This window comes from Mastigoproctus giganteus, chromosome 5 (genome assembly GCF_048544385.1).
Source record: "Mastigoproctus giganteus isolate SK-2022 chromosome 5, ASM4854438v1, whole genome shotgun sequence".
In the NCBI taxonomy this organism is placed as follows: domain Eukaryota; kingdom Metazoa; phylum Arthropoda; class Arachnida; order Uropygi; family Thelyphonidae; genus Mastigoproctus; species Mastigoproctus giganteus.
Genome location: NC_143579.1, coordinates 188558718 through 188585629, shown reverse-complemented (window position 1 = coordinate 188585629; position 26912 = coordinate 188558718). Strand labels below are relative to the sequence as shown.

The following is a 26912-nucleotide window of genomic DNA, read 5'->3' as shown; positions in this document are numbered from 1 at the left end:
GTGTGTGTGTGTGTGTGTGTGTGTGTGTGTGTGTGTGTGTGTGTGTGTGTAGAATAAATAGTGTTTGTGAAAATGGAAATGAAAAGTACACAAGGTGCCAGAACTAAGAGAAGTTTAAGGGATAGTAGAAAGTGGAAGTGAAGTAGTGGTTAAACAGGTGAAAGAATTTGAAAAACCTAGTGCAAAAATGAACTGGGACTGAGGGAGGAAAAAAAAAAAAAAGGAATATATAAGTAAATAAATAACACAATATTCAGATATGGGAGGGCAATTTTAGCAAGAGGTCAAATCAGGGGATGGCAAATATGCAAAATCTGAATATAGTAGATGAAAATATGATACGTAGCCAGGAAATTCCAGGAAGCCTATGGTATTAACACCCATTTTTACTAGTGCTTGCTTATATCAGAACCCTTTCTTTAAGATTGTATTACACACCCAGAAAGTTCAGTATTTTTAATGACTTTTTCTTCTTCATACTGTCTTTTTATATTTTTTTCCCCATTCGTAAAACTATTAGTGCAATACAAGGGTGATACGAATGCTCCATCTATCCTCAATCCTATCACTATTTTTGCCTTCTTTTGAACATCTTTTCTCCCCTTCCCCTAAAATTTACCGTTCCCTATACCACTTGCTTGTCTATACTTTTTCATTACCTTTCACCCCTTCCGCACTTCACATACATTTGTATTATATTCCACATTACACTTTTGTAAATTTGTATTTATTTTAATTTACATTTTTTACACTACATATGGACTACCTTGTCTACGATATTACATTAAAAGGCTGCATTGGCTGGGATACCTGGCTTTCACCCAGGAGGCCCGGGTTCGATTCCTGGCATGGGAACTTTAATTTAGTGCCTCCATAGCCGAGTGGGCAGGAGCGGGAGTGCAGTAGCACACGCTCTTTGAGCAGACTGGGGTTCAGGCCCCTGACTGCTGAATACGGTCGATCTGCCAACCCGCACTGGACCAGCGTGGCAGATTATGGTCCATTTCCCTCAGCATGAATTGTTGAGGAGGCTTCCATCCTGCAGTGGGTTGCTAATGGCTGCACTTTATTTGCCCCCCCCCTTTCTAATACTACACACAAGTTTCGACATGCAGTGCCTGATACATGGTCAGGAGTAGTCCCCTGTTGAATTTCCTGGCTATGTATCATACTTTCATCTAATATATTCAGATTTTGCATATTTGCCATCCCCTGATTCGACCACTTGCTAAAATTGCCCTCCCATATCTGAATATAGTGTTATTTATTTACTTATATATTCCTTCCCCCCCCCCAGTCCCAGTTCATTTTTGCACTAGGTTTTTCAGATTCTTTTACCTGTTTAACCACTACTTCACTTCTACTTTCAACTATCCCTTAAACTTCTCTTAGTTCTGGCACCTTGTGTACTTTTCATTTCCATTTTAACAGACACTTTATTTATTCTACAAGTCATACATTATTTATATCCTTCTGCTTCCTCTACTGCTGCACTCCACATTTTGGAGTGCAGAGTACTCCAAATTTGGAGTACTCCACATTTAGACATACTATAATTTTTGTTATTTTCCTTTTTCTGCTTATTTTGCTTCTTAACTGTTATATATTACTACAATATATATACTCACACACACAAAGGACATTTTAAAAGCTTGTGGCCTGAGCATGAAGAGTTTATTTAAAGAGTCTGGTAATACATTATTTTTCAATATAGTCTCCTTTGGAAGTCATTAGAATTAGTAGAGGCATATAATGCAAGAAAGCAAGCTTATGCAGCATCAGCCAAAAAAAAAAAAAAAAAAAAAAAAACCACTTCCATTTCACCCATCTGTTCATTCGAAATACCTGTCCAGCTGAGCCTTAAATTTATTTAGGCTATCAACCTCCACAACAAGGGATGGAAGTCTGTTCCACCAAGAAACTACCTGCTCGATAAAGGCAAATTTCTGCACATCTATCCTACATCTGTCTTTCCTCAATTTGAATTTATGCCCTCTCAGGTGACTATTCTGAGCAAGATGAAGAATGCCATCGGCATTGAGCATGCTCAAACCATTCAAGAATTTATACACCTCTATCAGATCACCTCGCCGGTGCCCAGTCTCCAGACATTGTACACAACCCTCTGTTCCATTCACTAATCTTGTTGCCCTTCCTGTATATCATTGATAAGACACCATGAGCTACTCTTGCAGCCCGTCGGCACTCTCAGAGAACTTCATATCTGCCTGCACAATTACCCCCAGGTCCTTTTCATTCTCTACCACTGTCAGTGTAGTAGCACAGAGTTGATACATTGCTCTAGGGTTGCTGTTTCCCATATGTAGTACTTTACATTTGTCAATGTTAAACTTCATTTGCCACCTCTCAGCCCATCTGCTTAACCTTTCCAGATCCTGTTGCAGCAGCAGTGTTAGTAGTGTCCTTAACAACCCTGCCAACTTTGTATTGTCTGCAAACTTGGACATTAAGCTTGATATACCATCATCAATATCCTTTATAAATACAGAAAACAATAATGGACCCAACACTGAACCCTAAGTGACTCCACTTATGTTATTAGTGGAGTCACTGAACCCTAAGTGACTCCACTAATAACATAAGTCCACGATGAGCAGTGTCCATTGATTACCACTCTATGTCTTCTCCCCCTCAACCATCCCTTTATCCATAACAGCAATTTGCCTCCAATGTCACACTGCTCCAATTTGTGCAGCAGTCTTCCGTGTGCAACAGTATCAAAAGCCTTTCTAAGATCCAAATATATAATATCAAAGTTATTCCCTGAATCCAGTTCTTTTGTGACTGCATCATAGTATCCAATCAAATGGGTCAGGCAAGACTTTCCCTTAACAAAACCATGCTGTGTCCGAGCTATAACTGAAGTCTTGTCTAGATGATCCTGCAGTGCTTCTTTAACCAGTGCCTCCATTAATTTTCTTGGAACAGAAGTTAAACTCACAGGTCTATAATTACTTGTGTCAGCCTTTGATCCTCCTTTGTGAATTGGGGTTAAATTTGCACATCTCCCGTCTGTGGGTACCTCCCCTGAATCCAAGGAAGCTCTCATAATTATGGCTAACAGATTGCTTACTTCCTTTGCTGCCTCCTTTAATATAATGGGATAGATCCCATCCACCCCAGGTGCCTTTCTTGTATTTATCTTCAACAATTTCTCCTCCACTTTACTCTCAATTATTACAAGATCATCTAGCTCACTGCCAGTGTTTACTTCATCTATGGCATTCCCCTTCCTGAATAACTCCTCATGTGTGAATGTAGATACAAAATATTGATTTAGTTTGTTAGCTACCTGAGCAGGATCACGAACAGTTGAACCATTGATATCAAGTGGACCAATCTGATTCCCTTCCTTCTAGAATTTAAATAAGTAAAGAACTCCTTGCTGTTTTTCTTTGCATCCCTTGCCAAAGATTTCTCGTAATCTGCCTTCACCTGCCTAACCTCCTTTGTAACTTGGTTACAGATCAACTTATATCTATCATAGGCTTCTGTGTCACATGTTAATTTATATGTATCCCATGCATTTTTCTTCTCTGCATATGTCTCATTAGTTCATCTGACATCCATTTAGGCCTGAACCTTGAACAATATTTCTTAGTTGGTATGTAAAGCCTAGTAGCTTCCAAGATAAGTTCTTTGAATGCTTCACATTTTGAGTTTGCTGTTGGTAACATTATCAGTTGGTCCCACTGTATAGAATTTAAATACTGTCTCAGACCATCGTAGTTGCCTTTACGAAAACAATAACTCTTCCCTTTACCCCTGATGGTAGTTACCTCCCTGAGTAAATCCCACTTCAGCACACTGTGATCACTGCGACCTAGTGGTTCCTGTATCTGCATATTCTTAATGCATGAAGAATCTTAATGCTGATAATTAAATCAAGAGTATTACTCCTTCTAGTTGCCTCCTGAACATGCTGATGTAGAAAACAATCATCCAATAAATCCACAAAAGCCTTGCTAGTGTGTGACTGACCAACCCATAAATTCCAGTCAATATCTGGGAAATTAAAATCTCCCATTATAAGACTCTGATTTACTGGCCCACTCTATTTCCCTGTACAGTTTCTTATTATACTCATCAGAGTCATTAGGCCTATAGCACACTCCTACTCTCAATTTTGATCTCCCAATGCTTATGTCACACCAAACTGACTCGACACTGCACTGTCCAGCGATGTTGACTGGCTTCACTTCCTTGGATTTTATGTGTTTCTTAACTAATAGCATAACCCCACCTCCCTTCCTATCCTTTCTGTACACATCGTACTCCCCAAATTCCAGTTCTACATTCCTTATATCTGTGTGACACCACGTTTCTGATATCCCAATAATATCTGCCTTTGATGTTTTGAGCAATACCTCAAATTCATTTACCAAACTCCTAGCATTGGTGTACATTTTTTTTTTTTTTTTTTTTTATGAAAACCCCAAACACGAAAGGTATCAAACCTATAGTACTTAGTACCGTGCATGGCTTGAAGGAGAAATATGGGGGGGAGGGGGATACCGGAAACTTTGCTCTAGAGACTAAACATGGGTTTCACCACTTCAAGCCTCCAAATAAGCAAAGTGGTGGTATTCACCGGTCGATGAAAGTCATCTACCACCTGAAATGCAAGTATACATGCACCTGTTCCTATTCTTAGCTACCCTAACAGAACCCATGTGTTTATTTGTACCACAATGACTCTCAGCAGACTCTGAAATATCCTGCATCTTGTTTTCCAGGCTGCTGCTTATTCCAATAGAAGCAATGCAAGAATCACTTTCACCTCTGCCAGTGGCTACTGTTAATCTATTAGTCCTTGTATCCTCCCAAGCTAGCAGTTTTCCGACTCACCTAACACTGCCTTGATAGCATCAGCAAATATTCTTGCACCCTTTCTATTTAAGTGTATCCCATCCCTGTAGAAGCAGTCCCTTCTGTTAACAAGTACAGACCAGGCTGAAACAAATTCTACCCCTTGAGCCTTGCACAATCTTTCCAGGGCCGAATTGATTGACAAGGCTGTCATCATATACTCCCTGCTATCATGTCTGGGCAGAATTGCAGACACTTTCAAATTCAACCCTAATTCACAGCTTTTTTTCAACAGTGACCTGTACTTGTTAAGTAATTCTGCCAGTCTCCTACTCTTAATAGCATTAGGGCCAACATATACAACTATATCACCTTTTGTGCCCTTAAAAGATGATATCCGCTCTACGTCATCAATCTTTGCTCCTGGCAGACATACCCTGGTCCTGTTCCACCTATCCTTTTTACAAAGCATGTTCCCCGTTTCTCTGACAATAGAGTCACCAACAACTACTAGTTCCTGTGGGACCTGCACATTCTGTCTTGGGGGTTGCCGCTGTGTTGCGTGATGACCAAGTGCAAGCTCTGGCGTTGATGTGGGCAGCTGAGAGTTTGATGAGCCCTCAATTTAGATCTTTTGAGGGCATCCACCCTGTCCTTCAAGCTCTCAATAAGCCCATAACAACGCTGAGTTGTCGCCTGATTTCCTTACACTCCTTACATTGCGCACACACACACACAAAGGCATCCCCCATGGCAATCATGTCCCATACCCGATTGTTCCACAAACATCATGCAAGCAGTGCATTTTAAAAGGCTGTGATTCAGAGGGCAACTGCCGCCCCCCCCCCCTCAGTTCTCCCCTGAGCCACAGCACTCCCATTAGCTTGAGCCTTTTGCTTTGCTGCTCTGGTCTGAGTCATGATTTCGATTTAATTTCAATAAAATTTCAATTTCAGTACAAAATTATAACTCTAAACTTGTATCCCAACACAGTTATAAAGCTATATATATTTTTCAGTATCGAGTATTATCTACGGGTTCCGTTTATATAACTTCCGTATCAAGTTATGTATTAATTAATTATGTTATGTTTCTAAGTCTATGCAATGGTGCTAGATCTGGTGAATATGCAGGATGGTTCAAGATTTCAAACAACACTCATGCAGTGCAGCCATGGCAATGATAAACTTATGAACAGGCATGTTGTCCTGATGGAATAAGATTCCTTTGCTGAGTTTTCCCTCAGCATTTGTCTTTGACGTTTCAAGCACATGCCTTACAAGGCCTGCATAATATGTCATTGTGACTGGCCTTTCTGAAGATAATCCACTAGCAACACTCTATTGCCATCCCAAAAAACTCAATGCTATCGCAACCTACCAACAAAAAGAATTGACCTGGCTTTCTTTGGAGGGGTAAAAGAGATGTGTTTCCACTGTTTGGATTGCTCCTTTCTCTCTGACTGATGGATTCACATCTTATCCATGGTCACAAACCCTGCAAGGAAATTTGTTATATCTGCTTGAAAATGATGCAAATGTTCACTTTACTTCACAATGCTCACCACTTTCTTTACATTTACATTTATATTTATTACATACTGTAATGTAATAAAATGTAACAATGTAAACTTCTAAAAGAATAAGCAGAAATACCTGAATTCAAATGGAATAACATTTTTTCTGTAATGCATAACTATGCAATATGTGGAAGTTGATGTAAATAATGGGTGGTGTTGAAACAATCTTCATGACTATATAAGCCACTTATATGCTGGAATGCATTCTAATAATTCCAAGCATACCAATGTCTTAAATTTTTCCTAGACAACCTTGTAAATTCCTTGTCATTTCTGGAGAATTCACAATTGTTGAGTCCCTTCACTTATAATGTAGTATTTAAAGAGATAAAGAATTATGGTTTTTACTTTACACATTAAAAATTTTCCAACAAATTCCTAACATGAATAACTTCTGGCTGACACTGAATTATCCAAAATAATATGCATTAAACTTCAAATTAAAAATAACTTTTATATACACACACCAATGCACACATCATATGCATTGGTGTGTGTATTTACACACACACACACACACACACACACACACACACACACACACACACACACACACACACACACACACACACACACACACACACACACACACACACACGTGTGTGTGTATACATACATATATAACCTTTGTCCCAAAAAATTCCAGGATTGATGATACAGAAAATCATGGAATATACTTAAAAATCTGCCACCTTTCTCCTTCAAATTGGTTGGTTGTCTGCATAAATTCAGAGTTGCCAATCCTGCTGTAGGTTGTTGAAGTAACTTTGGAAGTTATTTTCAGGAATACTGTCACAGCTGCATGAATGTGCTGAACATACTCAAATTGATAGCTTCCATCTATTTCAAGGAGTGGAAACAAATGAAAACTCCAGCAAAAAAAGTGGATGAGATAAGACAGTGGATTATTAGGCAGTGATGTATGTGCATGCATAATGCAAGATGAACCAGTTTCCAAATTCCAGCATCTCAGGGCAGCAGTGATGAATATTCATGGATAAACAATGTGAAAAGCAGTCTTGCCACTCTAAGCACTGAAAAAAAAACTGTGAAAGCACTCTTGTAAAAATATTGGTTAATAGTTTTACTTGCATCATAAAACGGATTTAACTTTTTTCAACAGATGAGATAGGGTTCTTCCTCCGCTTCTGATTTTTTGTCACTTCATTGAAGGATCAGATTGGAAGTGCTAACTTTCATCTATAATAATAATGGAAATAATGAGGTACTATCATTAAGTAAAGTTTGCAGAAAGTAGCACAAACTGTAGACCAAGTTTTTGTTTTGGTTCTGGGCTATATGGAACCAACCTAACACACAAACAACAGCCTAACAACTGCTTTTGAATATATTCAATTCATCTGCTAGCATACAAACAGCTATTCAGCCATCATTACTGCAAAAATTTATAGTGATAAAACTTCATCACTCATTTTGCAATGGGTTGTCTGTCTCTGTGGTACTTTTGGAAAGTTTTAAATAAAATTTAATTTTCACATGTTGTCTGACCATAACACCGACTAAAACAAGCAGGCACAAGAAGTCAATGGGAAAGTTCAAGAAGTCAATGTTCTTGTTTATACTCCGGCAAGACTAGCAGGTCAGTGGAGTTTACAATAACTGTCACAGCATGTGCTACACTGCTAAACATGATTAACAAATGTTAATCATGTTTAGCAGTCACGGGCTTGAACCCCGTTACACTCAAAGAGCATGTGCTACTGCACTCACGCTCCTGACCACTTGGCTATGTTAGGCCTAATCTATCAATATCTACCAATAAAAAAAAAAAAGAAAATCATTCCTGGAACTTCAGAGACATACCTTGTATTATATACAGTGTCTATACATACTTTGCAATCTTGTCCCTTGTAGTATAAAATGGTTTCAAGTTTGACATCACCAATAACATCAAAACTTTTTACTGAATTAAAACTTATTCGATGTCTATAAGTGCAAAAGTAATTATCATCTACTTCAATCTGTAAGGAAGAGAAGTATATTATTAAAATGAATATTTAACCAGTAGAAAATATTTTCTCAATAATAAAATGTACAACTCACATACAGACTCATGGCAATTTACAGTTTTTTAATATTCATTTGACATTAATGTTAGATAATTTATTGATTTATCAGAGAGAGAGAGAGAGAGAGACAGAGCCTCTTTTCTAATACAATATATGAAGAAACTGTGACAGAAGTTATGAAATCATTCTAAAGAAATAAATTTGGCAAAGTCTATACCCCTCTGAGATATTGCTCTTGGTACTATTTTACAGTGTTGGAGTTTAATGGCACAAGGGCTGTTATGGCCAAATTTCTGATACTGTCCTACAGTGGAGTGGGGATCAGAAGACAGTACATAACAGATTTAAAAATATGAAAAACACATAATATAAATTGATAATTTTAAGGTAGGTGAAAAATTCCTTTGAGATGGCATCATAGCTCATAATGTGACAGTTCTAAAAGTTTTTAAAGTTAGGAATGGAACAAAATGAATTTGTGGCAGCTTTATAATGAGTATTGTTGATAATAAGCATACAATAAGTAAAGACCAGCAGTCCAAGTAGTGTGGAGAACTGTTTCCTAGTAGCAGCAGATAGAGATGTGACAACCCAGCAATAGTTACTGTTGTTTTGTTTAAGGGCTTTTTTTGCTCCAACAGCAATGTTTGGCAATATTGCACTTAACTGTTAGTATTATAAATATCAAAGTTTCTTGGTCATGAGTTATACTATAAATGGCAAAAGTGTCCTACCAGTTTCAGAAAAGAGAAGAGCTTGCCATTGTTAGAGTTTTCACCTAAAATTTGTCAGAGAGCTGCAAGTGAACAAGAAGAAGGGAGGCTGTTTGTCATGCTATTTAATGCATGACAAACAGGAAAAATAATAGATATTCTATAAGCAAATACTTCACAGTAAGTTGACAACAATGGAGAAAAGATCATATTTTGTGAGCAGATACAAATTGAGATGCCTGTGTCATATGTATTCTTGCTAGAATGACTTCATGCTAATTCATATAAAAACTTGATTTCCATTGTCTGAGATCTGTTCTGTCTGCACTAGTTCATTATTTGCATGACTCCCTCAGACTTGTACCCATTGAACTGAGTAAGTTTGTTTGTTTGATGATAAATTTGTAATCAGTATATGGAATCTGACAGGGTAGGTCTGAACTCATCCTGTCAAATTCCATTTTTTTTTTTTTTTTGCTGCTTGATCAGCACTTTCATTTCTCAGGCCACCTTAATGCCCTGAGATCCCTGGAATCCAGCAGAATTGAACTCTTTTTTTTATTTGGTTGGTGTAATAAGCCACAGGATTCCTTCCACAATATAACTAATAATAATAATAACTCTAATAGAGAACTAAGTGATTTTGTAATAACTGAGAGCAAAGTGGAAGAGTAAGTGTTGAAATTAAGCATAAGGAAGGCACCTCGGGTGGATCTGATCTATCCATTAATGGGGAGGTACCCATGGACTGGAGGTGTGCAAATATATCCCCAATTCACAAAGGGGGTTCAAAAGGTGACACAAGTAACTATAGACCTGTTATTTTAACTTGTGTTCTGGGGAAAATAATGGAGTCACTGGTTAAAGAAGCACTGCAGGATCATCTAGACAAGACTGCAGTAGTAGTTAAGACACAGCATGGGTTTGTTAAAGGGAGGTCTTGTCTGACCAATCTGGTTTCTATGATGTTGTCACAAAGGAACTGAATGCAAAAAATAATTTTGACCATCATATATTTGGATTTCAGGAAAGTTTTTGATATTGTTGCACAGGGAAGACTGCTGTACAAATTGGAGCAGTATTACCCTTTATCCATTGTAGCAACTTGCCCCTTAAGGGCAAGTTGCTACAATGGATAAAGGGATGAATGAGTGGGAGACGACAGAGAGTGGTAATCAGTGTACACTGCTCTTCGTGTACTAATGTTATTAGTGGATTTCCCCAGGGTTCAGTGCTTGGCCCATCGTTGTTTTGTGTATTCATTAATGACCATTTATAAGTGTAGTGCGAAGGCATCAATAATACATAGCCAAATCGGAATGAACAGAATATTAGTAAAGCTTTTTTTTTTTTTTTTTTGGTTTTTAGGAGCATTAGCAACTAAGGCCATATTGCTCCGGGGATATGCGGTGGTCATTCCCTGACCTTTCCGCATCCTCCGTATTTGGTGGTGACGGGCTCGAACCCCGGTCTAATCAAGAAGCGTGTGCTACGCACTGCTGCTCCTTCCCACCTGGCTATGGAGGCGCCTATATATTAGTAAAGCAGCATCATTTTAAGTTATATCTCATATTGTGAATACCTTCACAACAAGTTGCCATGATATTGCACTACTTCGAAAGAAGGGCCACAAGATTGGTGAAAGGAACAAAGGGGTGCTCATAGCAAGATAGGCTTAAGTTCTGCAAACTGCAGTGACTGGAGACTAGGCACATGCGAGGTGATCTGACTGAGGTGTATAAGGCCTTGAAAGGGTTGAGCACGCATTGAGCTTCTTCCTCTTGCTCAGATTAATAACGTGAGGGGGCATAGATTCAAACTGAGGAAAGACAGTTGTAGAATAGATGTGTGGAAATTTGCCTTTAGCTAGTGGGTCATTCATTGCTAGAACAGACTTCCATCTCTTATTGTACAAGTTGATAGCTTAAATAAATTTAAGGCTGAGCTGGACAAGCATTTGGAGTGAATAGATGGGTAAAATGAGAGGGTTTTTTTTTTTTTTTGGCTGATGCTGCATAAGCTTGCTTTCTTGCATCGTATGCTTCAACTAATGCTAATGCGTTGAAACAAGAACCTATCAAACACCACATGCCTCCAGAAATGCCTATCCAGAATATTGCTACCTACTAGGTGGAACTCTGCATTTAATATGCTTCAGTGCGCCTTAAAGCAAAAAGATGCAATGGTGGCTATACTATGGAGTTGAAAACACAGTTACCTGATGTAATGTGAATGGGAAAAGCTTTATGTTTAGAAATCTCTGCTGGAATTGGGTAAATAGCTACAGAAGTATTGGGAGGAGAAAAGCATGTATCGTATTCAGTTGCTCTTCCATGCTTTATGTATTTCTTTAAAAAAATGGAAATATCAGAGGCTGATCCTGCTTATGTCTTAAGATTTAAAACTGTTTTCTGATGATATTGAGAAACATCTGGAAGGTTGCAATCAAGAATGGCTGAAGTTTGCTTTAGGTCCCAGATTTAAAAAATTGAAGTGATTGCAGAAATAGTGTATGGTCAATTACTGAAAGCAAACTTAAGGATCTCAAAGCTGCTCAAATTCCAGTAAGTGATGTTGTACATGACAAAATTCCAGCAAAGAAAGTCAAGTTGCTATTTGATTTTTCATCCGATACAAATCATGATGAAACAGAAAATATGATGTGCACATTGCAAATGAATGTTATAAATCTGAGCCTGACATCGAGTAGAATGCTTCACCACTACACTGGTGGATTACATACCATGCACTGCATCTGCTTGTTACACAGCTTGCATTGAAATATCTGACATTACCTACCCACAACTACTGTGCTGTGCTGTACAAGAGACATTTTTCACTTGCTGGACAAAAAGCAAGCTTTGCTCAGTGCTATCAACTTAAATTAAATATTTTGTCCCAATAACTGACTAAATGGAAAAAATGAATAACATTTTTAATTATCTCAGGATTAAAGTTCTTAATAAACATTTAATTTCTAGTTTTATTTCACTATTTTATTTTAAATAAAGACTGTTTCATTTTGGTAATAATTTATAGTGTATTACTGTTGTTAGTAGTTTTTAATGCTTAATTTTCATTGTACATCAGCATTATCAGTGACTTGAAATTTAAGATTAAATATAAGATTAACTCATGATTAATAGTTTTAATCAAAAGATTAATCGAGATCAAAATTTTTAATTGTTCAACAGAATATCTATATATAGGTGTATATATATATATAATGTAATATATATATAAAAGGGGCTTAGAAGGGGAACAGGCATTCTGTGTGTTATCAGACACTCAGTCTAACACACTGATGGATCCAATATCTTTCTATTTCAGAAGATTTAGGAGAAGTCTGGTTGGCTTGCCTCCTAAAATCCACTCATGCACACCTTTTCAATGGTAAGCCCTGTTACGTCACTTAGGTGGCAAAGAATGTGTAGAGTGGTTCTCTTCAAGATGCCTGATCAGTGTGAAGAGGAAAAGACCAAACCCTCCAGCACATGACAGCACAACGAAACAAATGGCCCTCAGTCCCTAGTGGCTTTCACTCCCCCCCCCTTACAGCAACGAGAGGATCAGAGTGGAAGCAGAGGGTGCTAAGAATCTCTGGGTACGATCAGGCTGCCATGCACGGAAACTGAACTTGGCCTGTTACAACATAAGATTGTTCATCGGTTTGGCTGAGACAAGAAGAAGAAATGAATCATTTATAAGTTTATCAAGTGGAAATCTGCTGTACACCAATGGAAACAGTGAAAGTATTAGTAATGGCCACATGGTGCAAGAAAGCCTATGGCTTATGCTGCACTGGCCAAAAAAAAAAAAAAAAAAAAAAAAACCGAACAAAACAATGATAAAAAATAAATAAATAAAAAAAAAAAAAAATTAATAAAAGAAAAGGAAATTAAACCTATCATCCTATGCGCTTCCCTCACCCAAAGGTACTACCCAGATGACCTTTGAATTTCCCCAAGCTGTCAGCCTCTACCACCCAGGTAAGCAACTTATTCCAGTAATTTATAACTCGCTGGCTAAAATAAAACTTCCTGCAGTCCAATCTAAACATCTCCCCCCATAACTTGAATTTATGTCCCCTAGTTCTAGCTTCATTTATAGTCTTGAAAATTTCATCCTCATTCATTTTTTACTGATGCCTCTCAGAGCCTTAAACACCTCAATCAAATCTCCTCTAAGATGTCTAGTTTCCAAACTCTGCAACCCATATATTCAAAGTCTTTCTTCATAAGGACGCCCTTTTGCCAATCTCACCAGGCGAGTTACCTGTCTTTGCACCCTTTCAAGAAGCTCGATGTCTTTCTTTAGGTGCGGTCTCCATACTTGAACACAGTATTCCAAGTTTGGTCTAACAAAAGCCTTATATAATGGGATTATCACGTCCCTATCTCTACTTGCCAAAGTTCGATAGATCATCGATAGGACACCATGGGCCTTCCTTGCAACCTGTTTACAATGCTCAGAGAACTTAATGTCTGACCGTATCGTAACACTCAAGTCCCTTTCCTCCAGTACTGGGTTTAGTTGAACTCCACCAAGTGAATAAGTTATTTTGGTATTACTGTTTTCCCAGGTGTAATACCTTACATTTTGTTGGATTAAAGCATAGCTGCCATTTTTCTGACCATTCCTGAAGTCTATCTAGGTCTCTCTGAAGAAGCTCAGCTTGACAGTGATCATTATGATCATTAACTACTCTACCAATTTTAACATCATCTGCAAATTTAGATATCACGCCCTCTATCCCTTCATCGACGTCGTTTATGAAAATTAAAAACAACAGTGGTCCTAATACTGATCCTTGGGGAACCCCACTTCTTACATCAACCCAATCTGAGGAATAGCCATTTATCACAACCCTCTGCCTCCTGCCCTGAAGCCATCCTACTATCCATCTAAGGATTTTCTCAGTGATTCCAACCTGTTCCAGAAAGGAGCGAAGGTGGAGTTGGCTTTCTGGTCCATAAAGATATAAAAAAACAACATTTTGGAATTCAAAAGTACATCACCAAGGGTGTCAAGACTACTACTAAAGATTTCTAAGAGGTACAAGCTAAAGGTTATAATGATTTATGCACCAACATCGAGCTATAATGATGAAGAGGTTGAAGAAATGTACACCAAAATTTAGAGTATTCTAGATGAGCAGAAAACCCACTACACTATCATTATGGGGGACTTCAATACTAAGATTGGAAAGAGACAAAACAGTGCAGAAAAGGGAACTATAGGAAATTTTGGAATTGCTGAAAGAAATGAAAGAAGACTTGTGGAATTTGCAGAATCTCGAGGATTGTCAGTAATGAACACTTTTTTCAAGAAAAGGGAAGAAACAGAAAGTGGACATGGAAGAGCCCAAATGGATTAACAACTAATGAAATGACTTCATCCGCACTAACAGAAGATATATTGTGAATGATGTTACCGTCCTGAACAAGATAAATCTTGGAAGCGATCACAGAATGGTAAGATGCACACTTGATATAGATGTAAGAAAAGAAAGGAAAAAACTGACTCAAGTAAATAATACGAAGGTCTTTGAGATAACAGAAGAGAAGAAAAAGCAGTATGTACTGGAACTTAAGAACAAGTCTGAGCTTTTGCAGACTGTTCAGGACCAAGATATTGACGAGGAATATTACAACTTTCTGAAAGTGATAAAGCCCAAGAAACCTATAAGTAAAAAGAAATCCAAAGAAGAAAAAATTAGTCAAGAAACACTTGTCATGATGAACCGAAGACGACAAATGAAGAGCAAGAAAAACACTGACAGGGAGAAAATTGAGTATACTGAGTTATGCAAAGCCATTAGAAAGAGACTCAGAGAGGACATAAGAAGATTTAACACAAGGAAAGTAGAACAAGAATTAAGGGAAAACAAAGGATTTAAATCAGCAGCCATGAGCAGTAATACAGAAAGACAGATGATACTGAAACTGAAGAATAGCGATGGTGTACTTATAAATAGCAGAGAAGGCATAATTCAAATAGCAGAAGCCTACTATACAGAATTATACAAGGAGCAAGGGAATGATGTCAACAGTGGGGAAGATGGATCGCAAATTAGTAACACATACAATATACCTGATATCCTTCCTGATGAGGTAGAACATGCATTGAAGAAAATGAAGAATCAGAAAGCCCCGGGGGAAGATTTTACTGTAGAGTTGTTAAAATTGGGAGGAAGAGACATGACACAAAAACTAGCAAGACCCTTTACAAAAAGCATTAGAAAGGTGTGATGCCTAAGGAGTGAAATAATGAAATCATAGTTTTGCTGCATAAGAAAGATGATAAATCAGAAATTGGAAATATTATAGACAAATTAGTTTGTTATCCCACATTTACAAGTTGTTCACAAGGGTCATTACTAACAGATTAGAAAGAATACTTGATGAGAATCAACCAAAAGAGCAAGCTGGCTTTAAGACAGGATTCTCAACTATGGATCACCTTCACGTAATGTCACAGCTAATGGAGAAAGCAAATGAATATAAAACACCATTATGCCTGGCATTTGTGGATTATGAAAAGGGATTTGACTCCATACAGCATAAGGCAATGTTTCGGGCACTGGAAAGACAAGGTATAGATACCCCACATATTATGATTTTGAAGAAAATATAGGAGAATGCAACCGCCTTTATTAGACTAGACAAAGACAGTAGTAAATCTAGAATTGAGAAAGGAGTTTGACAAGGAGACACAATAGCTCCGAAGTTGTTTACTGTTGCCCTTGAGGAAGCTTTCAGACGATTAGACTGGTTGCAGAAAGGAGTCAATGTGAATGGAGAGTACCTAAACCATTTATGATTTGTAGATCACATTGTGGTCATAAGCCACGATCCCAAAGAATTAGAGGAAAATCTTAATCAGTTATGCAGAGTTATTAAGGATTTTGGAATTGAAAATGAATATGGCTAAAACAAAAGTAATGATGAACAAGTATGCCACAGAAAGGGATATAACGATTGAAGGAGCAGTAATTGAAAAGGTGGAGTCATATACTTATCTGGGACAGGTCAAAGATGAGGATAAGTCATTAGTTGTAATAATGATAAATGACTGGAAGTCAAGAGAAGAATAAATTTTGGATAGATGGCATTCAGGAAATATAGTCACATACTGAGAAGCAATATCCCAATTTGTCTGAAACGTAAAATAATGAACCAATGTATACTCTCCCCACCATGACTTATGGAAGTGAAACTTGGGCACTCACCAAAAGAATGGAAGCGAAGCTGAGAACTATACAACAAAGAATGGAACAAATTATATTGGGAATCAGACTGTTAGATAAAACTAAAGAACTAAAATGGTCTTTGGCAGGACACATAGCTCGAAGACATGATGACATATGGACTAAGAAAATAACAGAATGGTACCCAAGAGGAGCTAGAAGAAAAGCTGGAAGACAACGACGGCGATGGACATATGAAATTCATGAGTTAGTGGGTATTAAATGGATGGCCATTGCACAAAACAGAAGGAACTAGAAAGTTGCTGGAGATGCCTTCATCCTGTAGTGGATTTAAAATGGCTGATGATGATATATAAATTGGATATTATTAGTTACTTTCATTTTCAAACTGATAAAATTGTTAAAACCAATAAGCACAAAGTTTCCAAATTATACATGCACACTTTATTCCATTTTAAATTCTATATATTTCTGGAGTCTATGGCTCTAAGAGTCCCATTATAATTAAAAAATGTTGGGTTGAAAGCACTGGAATATTTATTTACCTCAACACAAAAAACAATTTCGAAAAGGGTTGAAGAGAACAACCCTATCAAGAGGTTGTTCGCTTCAACCAGAAGGAACATTTTAGGGCTTTACCTTGCAAAGCCCTAAAATGTTCCTTCTAAGAGTAATATTAACTTTAGAAAGTTAATGAGCTTTATTAGTGGGTAACCTTGAGCTGGAATGGCAATTGTTTGATATGTAATCAAAAGGTCAGGGCAAGACCTGGGAGGAGCTATGCAACTATAAAGCACAAAAAGTGCTTTACAGTTACATAGCAGCATAGTGCACAACAGCTCTTCTAACTTCACAGTCACTTGCAGCTCTTCTAATTTCCTACAATCAATAATATTCTAGATTTGCACTGTGTAAAAAAAAAAGATTCAATCTCTTGTGAACCACAATGTGCACAAGGTATTTGCAGCTGCAGGCTTGCCTTGTGGGCAGATTTTGTGGAACTTTGGGTAAACATCTACAGGGTGTTTCAGTTAAACGTTTCAGAACTTCTAAGAGGGGTAGGGTACATCCTGACAACTCGAAATCATATAGCAATGTGGGGTCGGAAATGCTTTCCTGAAGCGGTGTTGTACACAGGAGCACCATAAAGAAAAGAGACCGTAAGTGAGAAATCGTTTTAAAAATACATGAAAAGAAGCAAAAGGTACATGGATTAAAGTAAGTGTTCGAAGTTTCTTCCACGGGCTACAATGCACGCCTCACATCTCCGACGCATGGACATCCGAACATTCTGGAATACTCCAGGCGAATTTCGAATTTCTTCGGCAGCTACTGCGATTCTTGCAACCAGATCCTCAGCATTGTCAACAGGGGTGTCATAAACTAGCGATTTCATATGACCCCAGAAATAAAAATGAAGACATGATAGGTCGGGTGAACGAGCAGGCCAACGCACGGGACCACCACGTCCGATCCACTGTTGACCAAATGTGACATCCAGGTAGTTACGAACATCTCCGCTATAATGGGCAGGGGCTCCATCGTGTTGGAACCACATTGTCTGTTGCGTCGATGCAGAAATCTGTTCATCTCTCAAAAGTTGTGGCAATACTTGCTGCAGAAAGATCAAGTAGATAGGTCCGGTTAGACGACACGGTAACAGGTAAGGTCCGATGAGGTGATCTCCCATAATACCGGCCCATACATTGACCGAAAATCGAATCTGTGCTGCACGACGTCGTATTGCATGCGGGTTCTCGACCGCCCAGATATGGTCGTTATGCGTGTTGAAAATTCCTTCCCTTGTGAAGGATGCCTCATCGGAAAACAACACTTCAGCAGGAAAAAGGGGATTTGTAGCACATTTTCCAAGGTACCACTGTGCGAAAGCAATACGAGGTGCATAATCCTCCGGTTGCTGTGTCTGGATACGCTGCACGTGAAACGGATGCATGTCTTGTTCTCGGAGAATCCTCCAGACGCTGCAATGGGAAACCCCGACTGCGTTTGCTAGACTTCGTGTACTCGTTCTTGGATTCCCCTGTACATGCTGCAGCACATTCTGTTCGACGGCTGGAGTCCGTGCTGTTCTTACCTGTCCCTGTCAGCTCTTTCAAATGAACCTCTCTCAGCTAACCTCTGGTGCAGTCTTGCAAAGAAATTATGACTGGAATACGCCTCGTCGGATATCGTTCCGCGTACAAACGCTGTGCGGCTGGCCCACTACAATTTGCAGCCCCGTACGCCAAATGCATATCGGCTAACTCTGCGTTCGTGTAATCATCCATCCTACTAACTTGGCGTTCTTGTGCGAAATTAAGATTCCCTGCACTAAAGCTCGGAATTTTCGATTCTGCCCAATGGTACATGATTTCGAGTTGTCAGGATGTACCCTACCCCTCTTAGAAGTTCTGAAACGTTTAACTGAAACACCCTGTATATATATAAAATGCTTAGGTGTGCTGCCCAACAATTAGCAGCTGGCAACAACTGCTAATTGTTCACATGGTTCGCCTCACGTGACCATCATACCGGGCATTCTTTATTAATTTTTCTACTAACATTTTTCTAGTGAAGAAAGGCAAGCTATGCCTGAAAGGTAACTGCTATTTTGACTGTTTATTTTATGTCTTTACTGAGAAAAAAAGCTGAACTTATTAACATAATCAATTTAAGTCTTAAGAAGTGTAAAAATGGCTGAACAGTGTGTAAGAACTTTGAGAAACAGTAGAATAAATGCTAATGAAACATTAAAGGAGAGATCTAATAGACTAAGAGACCAAAATGAGACTCTAGAACTACAAAGACGGACAGAAAACATTGAAGAAAGAGAAGCGAGATTGCAAATGAGAAGACAGGCAAAGCGCTGTAGATCTAATCAAAAACAAGTACCGGATGCGAATAATCAACAAGCTGTAATTAATGTGGAAGAGCATGACATAGGAAATGTGAGTGCTGCAATGCAAGATATTGGGGACATGAGCTAAACACATCAAATAAATACACTAAATGTTGTCATGATGGAAAGGTTTCACTCGACCCACTCTCTGAGACACCTACTCTATTATGAGAGCTGCTTACAGGGGATGCACTTGAAGCAAATAACTAACCACAGAGAACATATATGAGAGTACAACTCAGCATTGGCATTCACATCAATGGGCACAGATATTAAATCACTGCCTGGAAATGGTCCATACTGTTTTACAATACACAGCCAGATTTACCATTTTGTCTCATCGCTATATCCAAATGAGGCAAATAAGACAGGATATGGACAACTTTATATTTTCGGTTATACACCCCTGGTTTGAAAAACCAGGGGTGTATAACCGAATGCTGTAGAATAAGGTGACTGCTGTAGAATCATATTACTGGTAAACAAGAATGGAGACCCTATGGTGAATCCGTTGCTACTCCCAGAAGAGAGAAGAACCAAAAATGTATTAGAGTAACACAGTTACAATTCTTTGCTTATAGACTTGTATTGAGATCTGGTTTCAGCCTAATTCATAGCAGTGGGAAATTTCAGCAATACATCGTAGACGCCTATGTGAAGACTGAAGGATCTAGATTAAATTATATATGCTAATCAGAAAGATGTATGAGTGGAAATGTACCATGGATTATTGGATGCTGTAGAAGCAAGAGCTCAGAACCAAAACTTGAGAGTAGGGAAGATGATAATTCTGCCTTTGACTTTCCAAGGCAACCCAAGGTGCATGCAACAAAACTATCAAGTTTTGTTGCATGCACCTTGGGCATGTAGTTGCGTGCATCTACCAGCTGTACAATTGCCAATAAAACGATGACAATTGTACGAAAGTTTGGGGGACCTGATCTATTTGTTACATTTACTTGCAATTCTGCTTTGTCTGAGACTGTAAATTCAATGGAAGGAAAGCAACGACCTGATTACAGACCAAAATAAAATTTGCAGAACTTCTTGATGCCATTCTCAAGAGGTACTTTATGGTACCGTGATAGCCTTCAGCTACGTGATAGAGTTCCAAAAAAGTGGACTACCACATGCACACATACTCCTCACTCTCTACAGATTCTAAAATACACACAAAGGATGACACTGACAGAGTTGTAAGTGCAAAGCTACCATGCTTAAAAACAAATCCAAGGTTTTTTGAAATTGTCACAAAGTGAATACTACATGGTCCCTGCAGTGCACTCAATACACAATTTCATGCATGAAAGAAGGTGTATGCAGTAAAGGATTTCCAAAAGAGTTCATAGATGCAACAGAAGAGAATGTTAATGGCAATCTGATTTATAAGAGAAGAGAAGGGCCCGCTGTTAAAGTAGGAAAGTATGACGGATTGTACCTTATAATCCATGGTTGTCCAAGAAATTCAATGCCCACATTAATGTGGAAGTGTGTGCCTCCATGAAGAGTGTAAAGTACCTCTATAAATATGTTTATAAAGGTCATGATGGGGCATCTATACCATTACAGAGGGACGGTACCGATGGTAGTTTGGTCTTTGATGAGATTCAGACTTTCTTAGATGGACAGTACGTTAGTGCACCTGAAGCAATGTGGCATTTGATTGAGTTGAGGGGGATGCCTCCGTAGCCAGGAGCAGCAGCGCGTAGCACATGCTTCTTGATTAGACCGGGGCACGAGCCTGTGCCCACCAAATACGGAGGATGTGGAGAGGTCAGGGAATGACCACCGCATATCCCTGGAGCAATATGGCCTTAGTTGCTAATGCTCCTAAAAACCAAATAACTAACTAACTAACTTTGATTGAGTTTCCGATGTAAGAGAAGTCGCACTCCATTATAAGATTGGCAGTGCACTGATCAACAGCAAGTGATCTTCCAAGAGGAGGCCTTGCAGCAGAAAATGTCCACAAAGACCATACTTGAGGCATGGTTTGAATTAAACAGAACAGATGTGCAAGCAACACTATTAAATTATGCAGAGATACCAAAGTACTACGTATTTGAGAAAAAATCAGGCAAATGGAAACGTAGGCAAAGAGGACATATGCCTGTTGTAAGTGTTCAAGACAGCAAGTGCTACTATCTATGCATGCTTCTTACAAGAGTTACAGGAATTACAAGTTTTGAGCATTTGCGACCAGTCAATGAACAGCTCTGTGAAACATTTCAGCAAGCTTGCAGAAAACATGGACTTCTGAAAGGAGACAGGATACGGCATGACACATTTTCCGATCGAGGCATGTATATCAAGTTATATATACGATTACTGTTTGCAGTTATATGTAGATTTGGAGAACCTGAAGATGTACCTGAACTATGGGAAAGACATAAGCAGGGCACAAGTGAAGATTTCATAAGACGTTATTATGAAGAAACTGACCCTGTCTATGCTCTTGCAGAAATAAACGAAATGTTGAAAAATTATGGTCTGGGCCTTCGAAAAGTGCATCTACCAGCTGTTGAAATGATGACAGCATCTCTGCATTAGCAATCATTTGACGTTTTGGAAGAACAAGCCAAAGCAATTGCAAATACAGAAAAATTAAACAAGGAACAAAAAATGGCATTTGACATTATTCTTGATGCCATATACAATAAGTCAAACACTAATCATAACTGTTTTTTTTAGATGGTCCAGCTGGAACTGGAAAAACATTTATTTACTCAACTATACTACACACTATGCGAGGCAAGGGAGATAGTGTTACTCCTGTTGCATCTACAAGTATTGCAGCAACTCTGTCAGGAGGCAAAACTGCTCACTCTACGTTCAAGATACCTCAGCTTCTGAATGCAACGTCAATATGCAATTTAAAGCCAAACACAGAGGAAGCTAAGGCACTTTTATAATCAAAACTGATAGCGTGGGACGAAGCACCAATGACCCATGTTCACACCTTTCAAAGAGTAGCCAGACTACTGCACGATCCAACAGAATTAGACAAGTCGTTTGGAGGGAAAGTTATACTTCTAGGCAGAGACTTCAGGCAAGTCTCTGCCTAGAAGTGTGCCTACCGGTGATACTACGAGGCTCAAGATCTCTTTAACCCCAACGGCTCATATCTGGTGAGTATGGGCTTGGCACACCCAGGGTCTTGAGCTGGATATCATCATTCTTCTCTTTCTTGGTGATTCCCTTCTACTTTCTCTCTCTCTCTCTCTCTCTATCTCTCTTTCTCTCTTTAAAACCCAGGATTTTTTTTTTTTTTTTTCTGTCTGGTGTAGCAAAATCCTGAGGCTTCCTTGCACCATACAGCTAATGATAATAATAATAATCTCTAACAGTTGCCAGTTGTATAAAGAAACATAGGCTATGGACCCAATTCCATGTACTGAAATTTTAACATTAGCATGGGCACATGATGCAAGAAAGCAAGCTTATATAGCATCAGCCAAAAAAAAAAAAAAAAAAAAAAACAACAAAAAACCCTTATTTCACCCATCCCCTATCTCTAAATGTTTGTCAAGGTCTGACTTGAATATATTTAAGCTATCAACTTCTACAACGACAGATGGAATTTGTTCCAGCAATCAACCACCCGCTGGCTAAAGGCAAATTTCCGCACATCTACCCTACAACCATCTTTCTTCAATTTGAATTTATGCCCTCTCATGTGATTATTCTGAGCAAGAGGAAGAATCCCATCAGCATTGAGCATGCTCAAATCATTCAAGGCTTTATACACCTCAATCAGCTAACGTCGCAGGTGCCTAGTCTCCAGACACAGTAATTTGCAAAACATAAGCCTTTCTTTGTAAAAGCAACCCTTTGTTCTGTTCACTAATCTTGTTGCCCTTCCCTGTACTAGTTCCAACAGCTCTACATCCTTCTTCAAATGAGACCTCCAGACCTGTATACAGTACTCAAGGTGTGGCCTGACCATTGCCTTATACAAGGGACTATTCGCCTCCTTATCCCTGCTATAAAAATTCCTGTATATCATTGACAAGACACCATGAGCTACTCTTGCAGACCATCTGCACTTCTCAGAAAACTTCATATCTGCCTGCACAATTACCCCCAGGTCCTCTTCATTCTCTACCATTGTCAGTGTGGTATCACAGAGTTGATATGTTACTCTGGAATTACTGCTTCCCATATGTAAACTTCAATTGCCACCTCTCAGCCATCTGCTCAACTTTTCTAGATCCTGTTGCAGAAGTGTAGTGTCATTAACAACCCTGCCAACCTTCGTATCATCTGCAAAACTTGGACATTAAGGGTGATATACTATCATCAATATCATTAATGAGTACAGAAAACAACAATAGACCAAACACAGAACCCTGAGAGACTCCACTAATAACATTAGTCCACGAAGGGCAGTGTCCATTGATTACCACTCTCTGTCTTCTCCCACCAAACCACCCCTTTATCCATAGCAGCAATCTGCCTACAATGCCACACTGGTCCAACTTGTGCAGCAGTCTTCCATATATCAAAGGCCTTGCTAAGATCTAAATATATGATATCAAAGTTATTCTTTGCATCCTTTTACACTTAGTAGTAGTAGCAGTCGTGGTGGCATGTGATGCAAGAAACCAAGTGTATGAGCTTATGCAGCATCAGCCAAAAAAAAAAAAAAAATTACAAAACAATTCCCTCTAAATGTTTGTCCAGTTCCTCCTTAAATTTATTTAACCTATCAACTTCCACAACAACAGATGGAAGTTTGTTCCAGGAATTAACCACCCGCTGGCTAAAAGCAAATTTCCACACATCTATTCTACATCTGTCTTTCCTCAATTTGAATTTATGCCCCCCATTAGGTTCGTAATCTGAAGAATTGGAAGAATCCCATCAGAATTCAGCGTGCTAAACCCATTCAAGCCCTTATACACCGGGATCAGATCATCTCGCAGGTGCCTAGTCTCCAGCAGCTACAATTTGCAGAACTTAAGCCAGCTTCTCTTGGTAACAGGATTCCTTCATTCCACTCCCCAATCTTGTTGATCTTCTCTGTACACACTCAAGCAAATCTACATCCTTCCTAAAATGAGGCCTCCAGACCTGTATGCAGTACTCAAGGTTTGGCCTGATCATTGTCTTATACAGAGGGACAATCACCTCCTTTTCCCTGCTAGCAAAATTCCTGTATATCATTGATAAAATCCCATGACCTGCCCTGGAAGACTGCATTGCTCAGAAAACTTCAAATGTGACTGCACAATTACTCCCAGGTCTCTTTCATTTTCTACCACCTTAAGTGTAATACCACACAGTTGGCACTGTTTCTCTGAGGTTACTTCAACCCATATGCAGTACTTTGCATTTGGGAATGTTAAACTTCAGTTCCCACTTCTTAGCCCATCTGCCCAAATTTTCTAGATCCTGTTGCAATAGCACACTGCCATTACTGTCATTAACAACCATGCTAACCTCTGTATCATCTGCAAACTTTGACACTAAGCCTGATATATACCTTCATCAACATCATTGATAAATATACAAAACAACAGTGGACCCAACACCGAACCCCGATAGCCATAGCAGCTAACGCACCAATAAAAACAGCCATACCACACACACACACACACACACACACACACACACACACACACACACACACACACACACACACACACACACACACACACACACACACACAGAGAGAGAGAGAGAGAGAGAACCCTGTGGGACTCCACTAATAACATTAGTCCATGAAGAGCAGCACCCATTGACTACCATCCTCTGTCTTCTCTCACTCAACCATTCTTTTATCCATTGTAGCAACTTACCCTTAATACCATTCTGCTCCAATTTGTACAGTAGTCTTCCATGCGCAACAGTGTCAAAAGCTTTCCTGAAATCCAAGTATGATATCAAAATTATTTTTTGCATCCAGTTCCTTTGTGACCACATCATAGTACCCAGTCAAATTTGTCAGACAAGACATACCCCTAACAAATCCATGCTGTGTCTAAATTATTGCTGCAGTCTTGTCTAGATGATCCTACAATGCATCTTTAACAACAGTGACTCCATTATTTTACCCTCAATTTGAATTTATGCCCCCTTAGGTTCGTAATCTGAAGAATTCCATCAGAATTCACGTACTGGAGTTGTGCAAATTTATCCCCAATTCACAAAGGGGGGATCGAAGGGTGACACGAGTAATTACAGACCAGTTAGTTTAACTTCTATTCTGGGTAAAATAATGGAGTCACTGGTAAAAGATGCATTGCAGGATCATCTAGACAAAACTGCAGCAATAATGCAGACACAGCATGGGTTTGTTAAGGGAAAGTCTTGTTTGACAAATTTGATAGGATATTATGATGTGGTTACAAAGGAACTGGATGCAAAAAATAATTTTGATATCATATATTTGGATTTCAGGAAAGCTTTTGACACTGTTGTGCATGGAAGATTATTGTACAAATTGGAGGAGAATGGTATTAAGGGTAAGTTGCTACAAAGGATAAAAGGATGGTTAAGTGGGAGAAGACAGAGGGTGGTAATCAATGGGTGCTGCTCTTCATGGACTAATGTTATTAGTGGGGTCCCACAGGGTTTGGTGTTAGGTCCACTGTTGTTTTGTATATTTATCAATGATTTTGATGAAGGTATATCAGGCTTAATGTCGAAGTTTGCAGATGATACAAAGGTTGGCAGGGTTGTTAATGACAGTAATGGCAGTATGCTACTGCAACAGGATCTAGATAATTTGGGCAGATGAGCTAAGAAGTGGCAACTGAAATTTAACCTTGACAAATGCAAAGTACTGCATATGGGTAGAAGTAACCCCAGAGAAACGTACCAACTATGTGGTACTACACTTAAGGTGGTAGAAAATGAAAAAGACCTGGGAGTAATTGTGCAGTCAGATATGAAGTTTTCTAAGCAATGCAGACAGGCTGCCTGGGCAGGTCATGGGGTTTTGTCAATGATATATAGGAATTTTGCTAGCAGGGAGAAGGAGGTGATTTTTTTTTTTTTTTTTTTTTTTATGAAACCCCCAAACACGAAAGGTATCAAAACCTATAGTACTTAGTACCGTGCATGGGTTGAAGGAGGAGTATGGGGGGAGGGGGATGCCGGAAGCTTTGCTCTAGAGACTAAACATGGGTTTCACCACTTCAAGCCTCCAATAAGCAAAGTGGTGGTATTTCACCGGTTGATGATTGTCCCTCTGTATAAGCAATGGTCAGGCCACGACTTGAGTACTGCGTACAGGTCAGAAGGCCTCATTTTAGGAAGGATGCAGATTTACTCGAGCGTGTACAGAGAAGGGCAACAAGATTGGTGAGGGGAATGAAGGGATCCTCTTACCAAGAGAGGCTTAAGTTCTGCAAATTGCAGTGGCTGGAGACTAGGCACCTGCGTGGTGATCTGATTGAGGTGTATAAGGCCTTGGGTTGAGCATGCTGAATTCTGATGGGATCCTTACACTTGTTCAGATTATGAACCTAAGGGGGCATAAATTCAAATTAAGAAAAGACAGATGTAGAATAGATGTGCAGAAAATTGCCTTCAGCCAGCAGGTGGTTACTTGCTGGAACAAACTTCCATCTGTCGTTGTGGAAGTTGACAGATTAAATAAATTTAAGGAGGAACTGGATAGGCATTTGGAGGGAATGGTGTGATT

At 39.0% G+C, this 26912-nt stretch overlaps 1 protein-coding gene across 1 annotated transcript in view; it reads right to left on the bottom strand.

Annotated features, from left to right (window-relative positions):
• Positions 1-26912, bottom strand: part of LOC150085943 (galectin-4-like) — a 132632-nt gene that overhangs the window by 75718 nt on the left and 30002 nt on the right. Inside the window, exon 4 of the mRNA XM_090373600.1 lies at positions 8263-8391. Within this exon, the coding sequence (XP_090229726.1) occupies positions 8263-8391 (129 nt within the window). The remainder of the gene's footprint in view (positions 1-8262; positions 8392-26912) is intronic.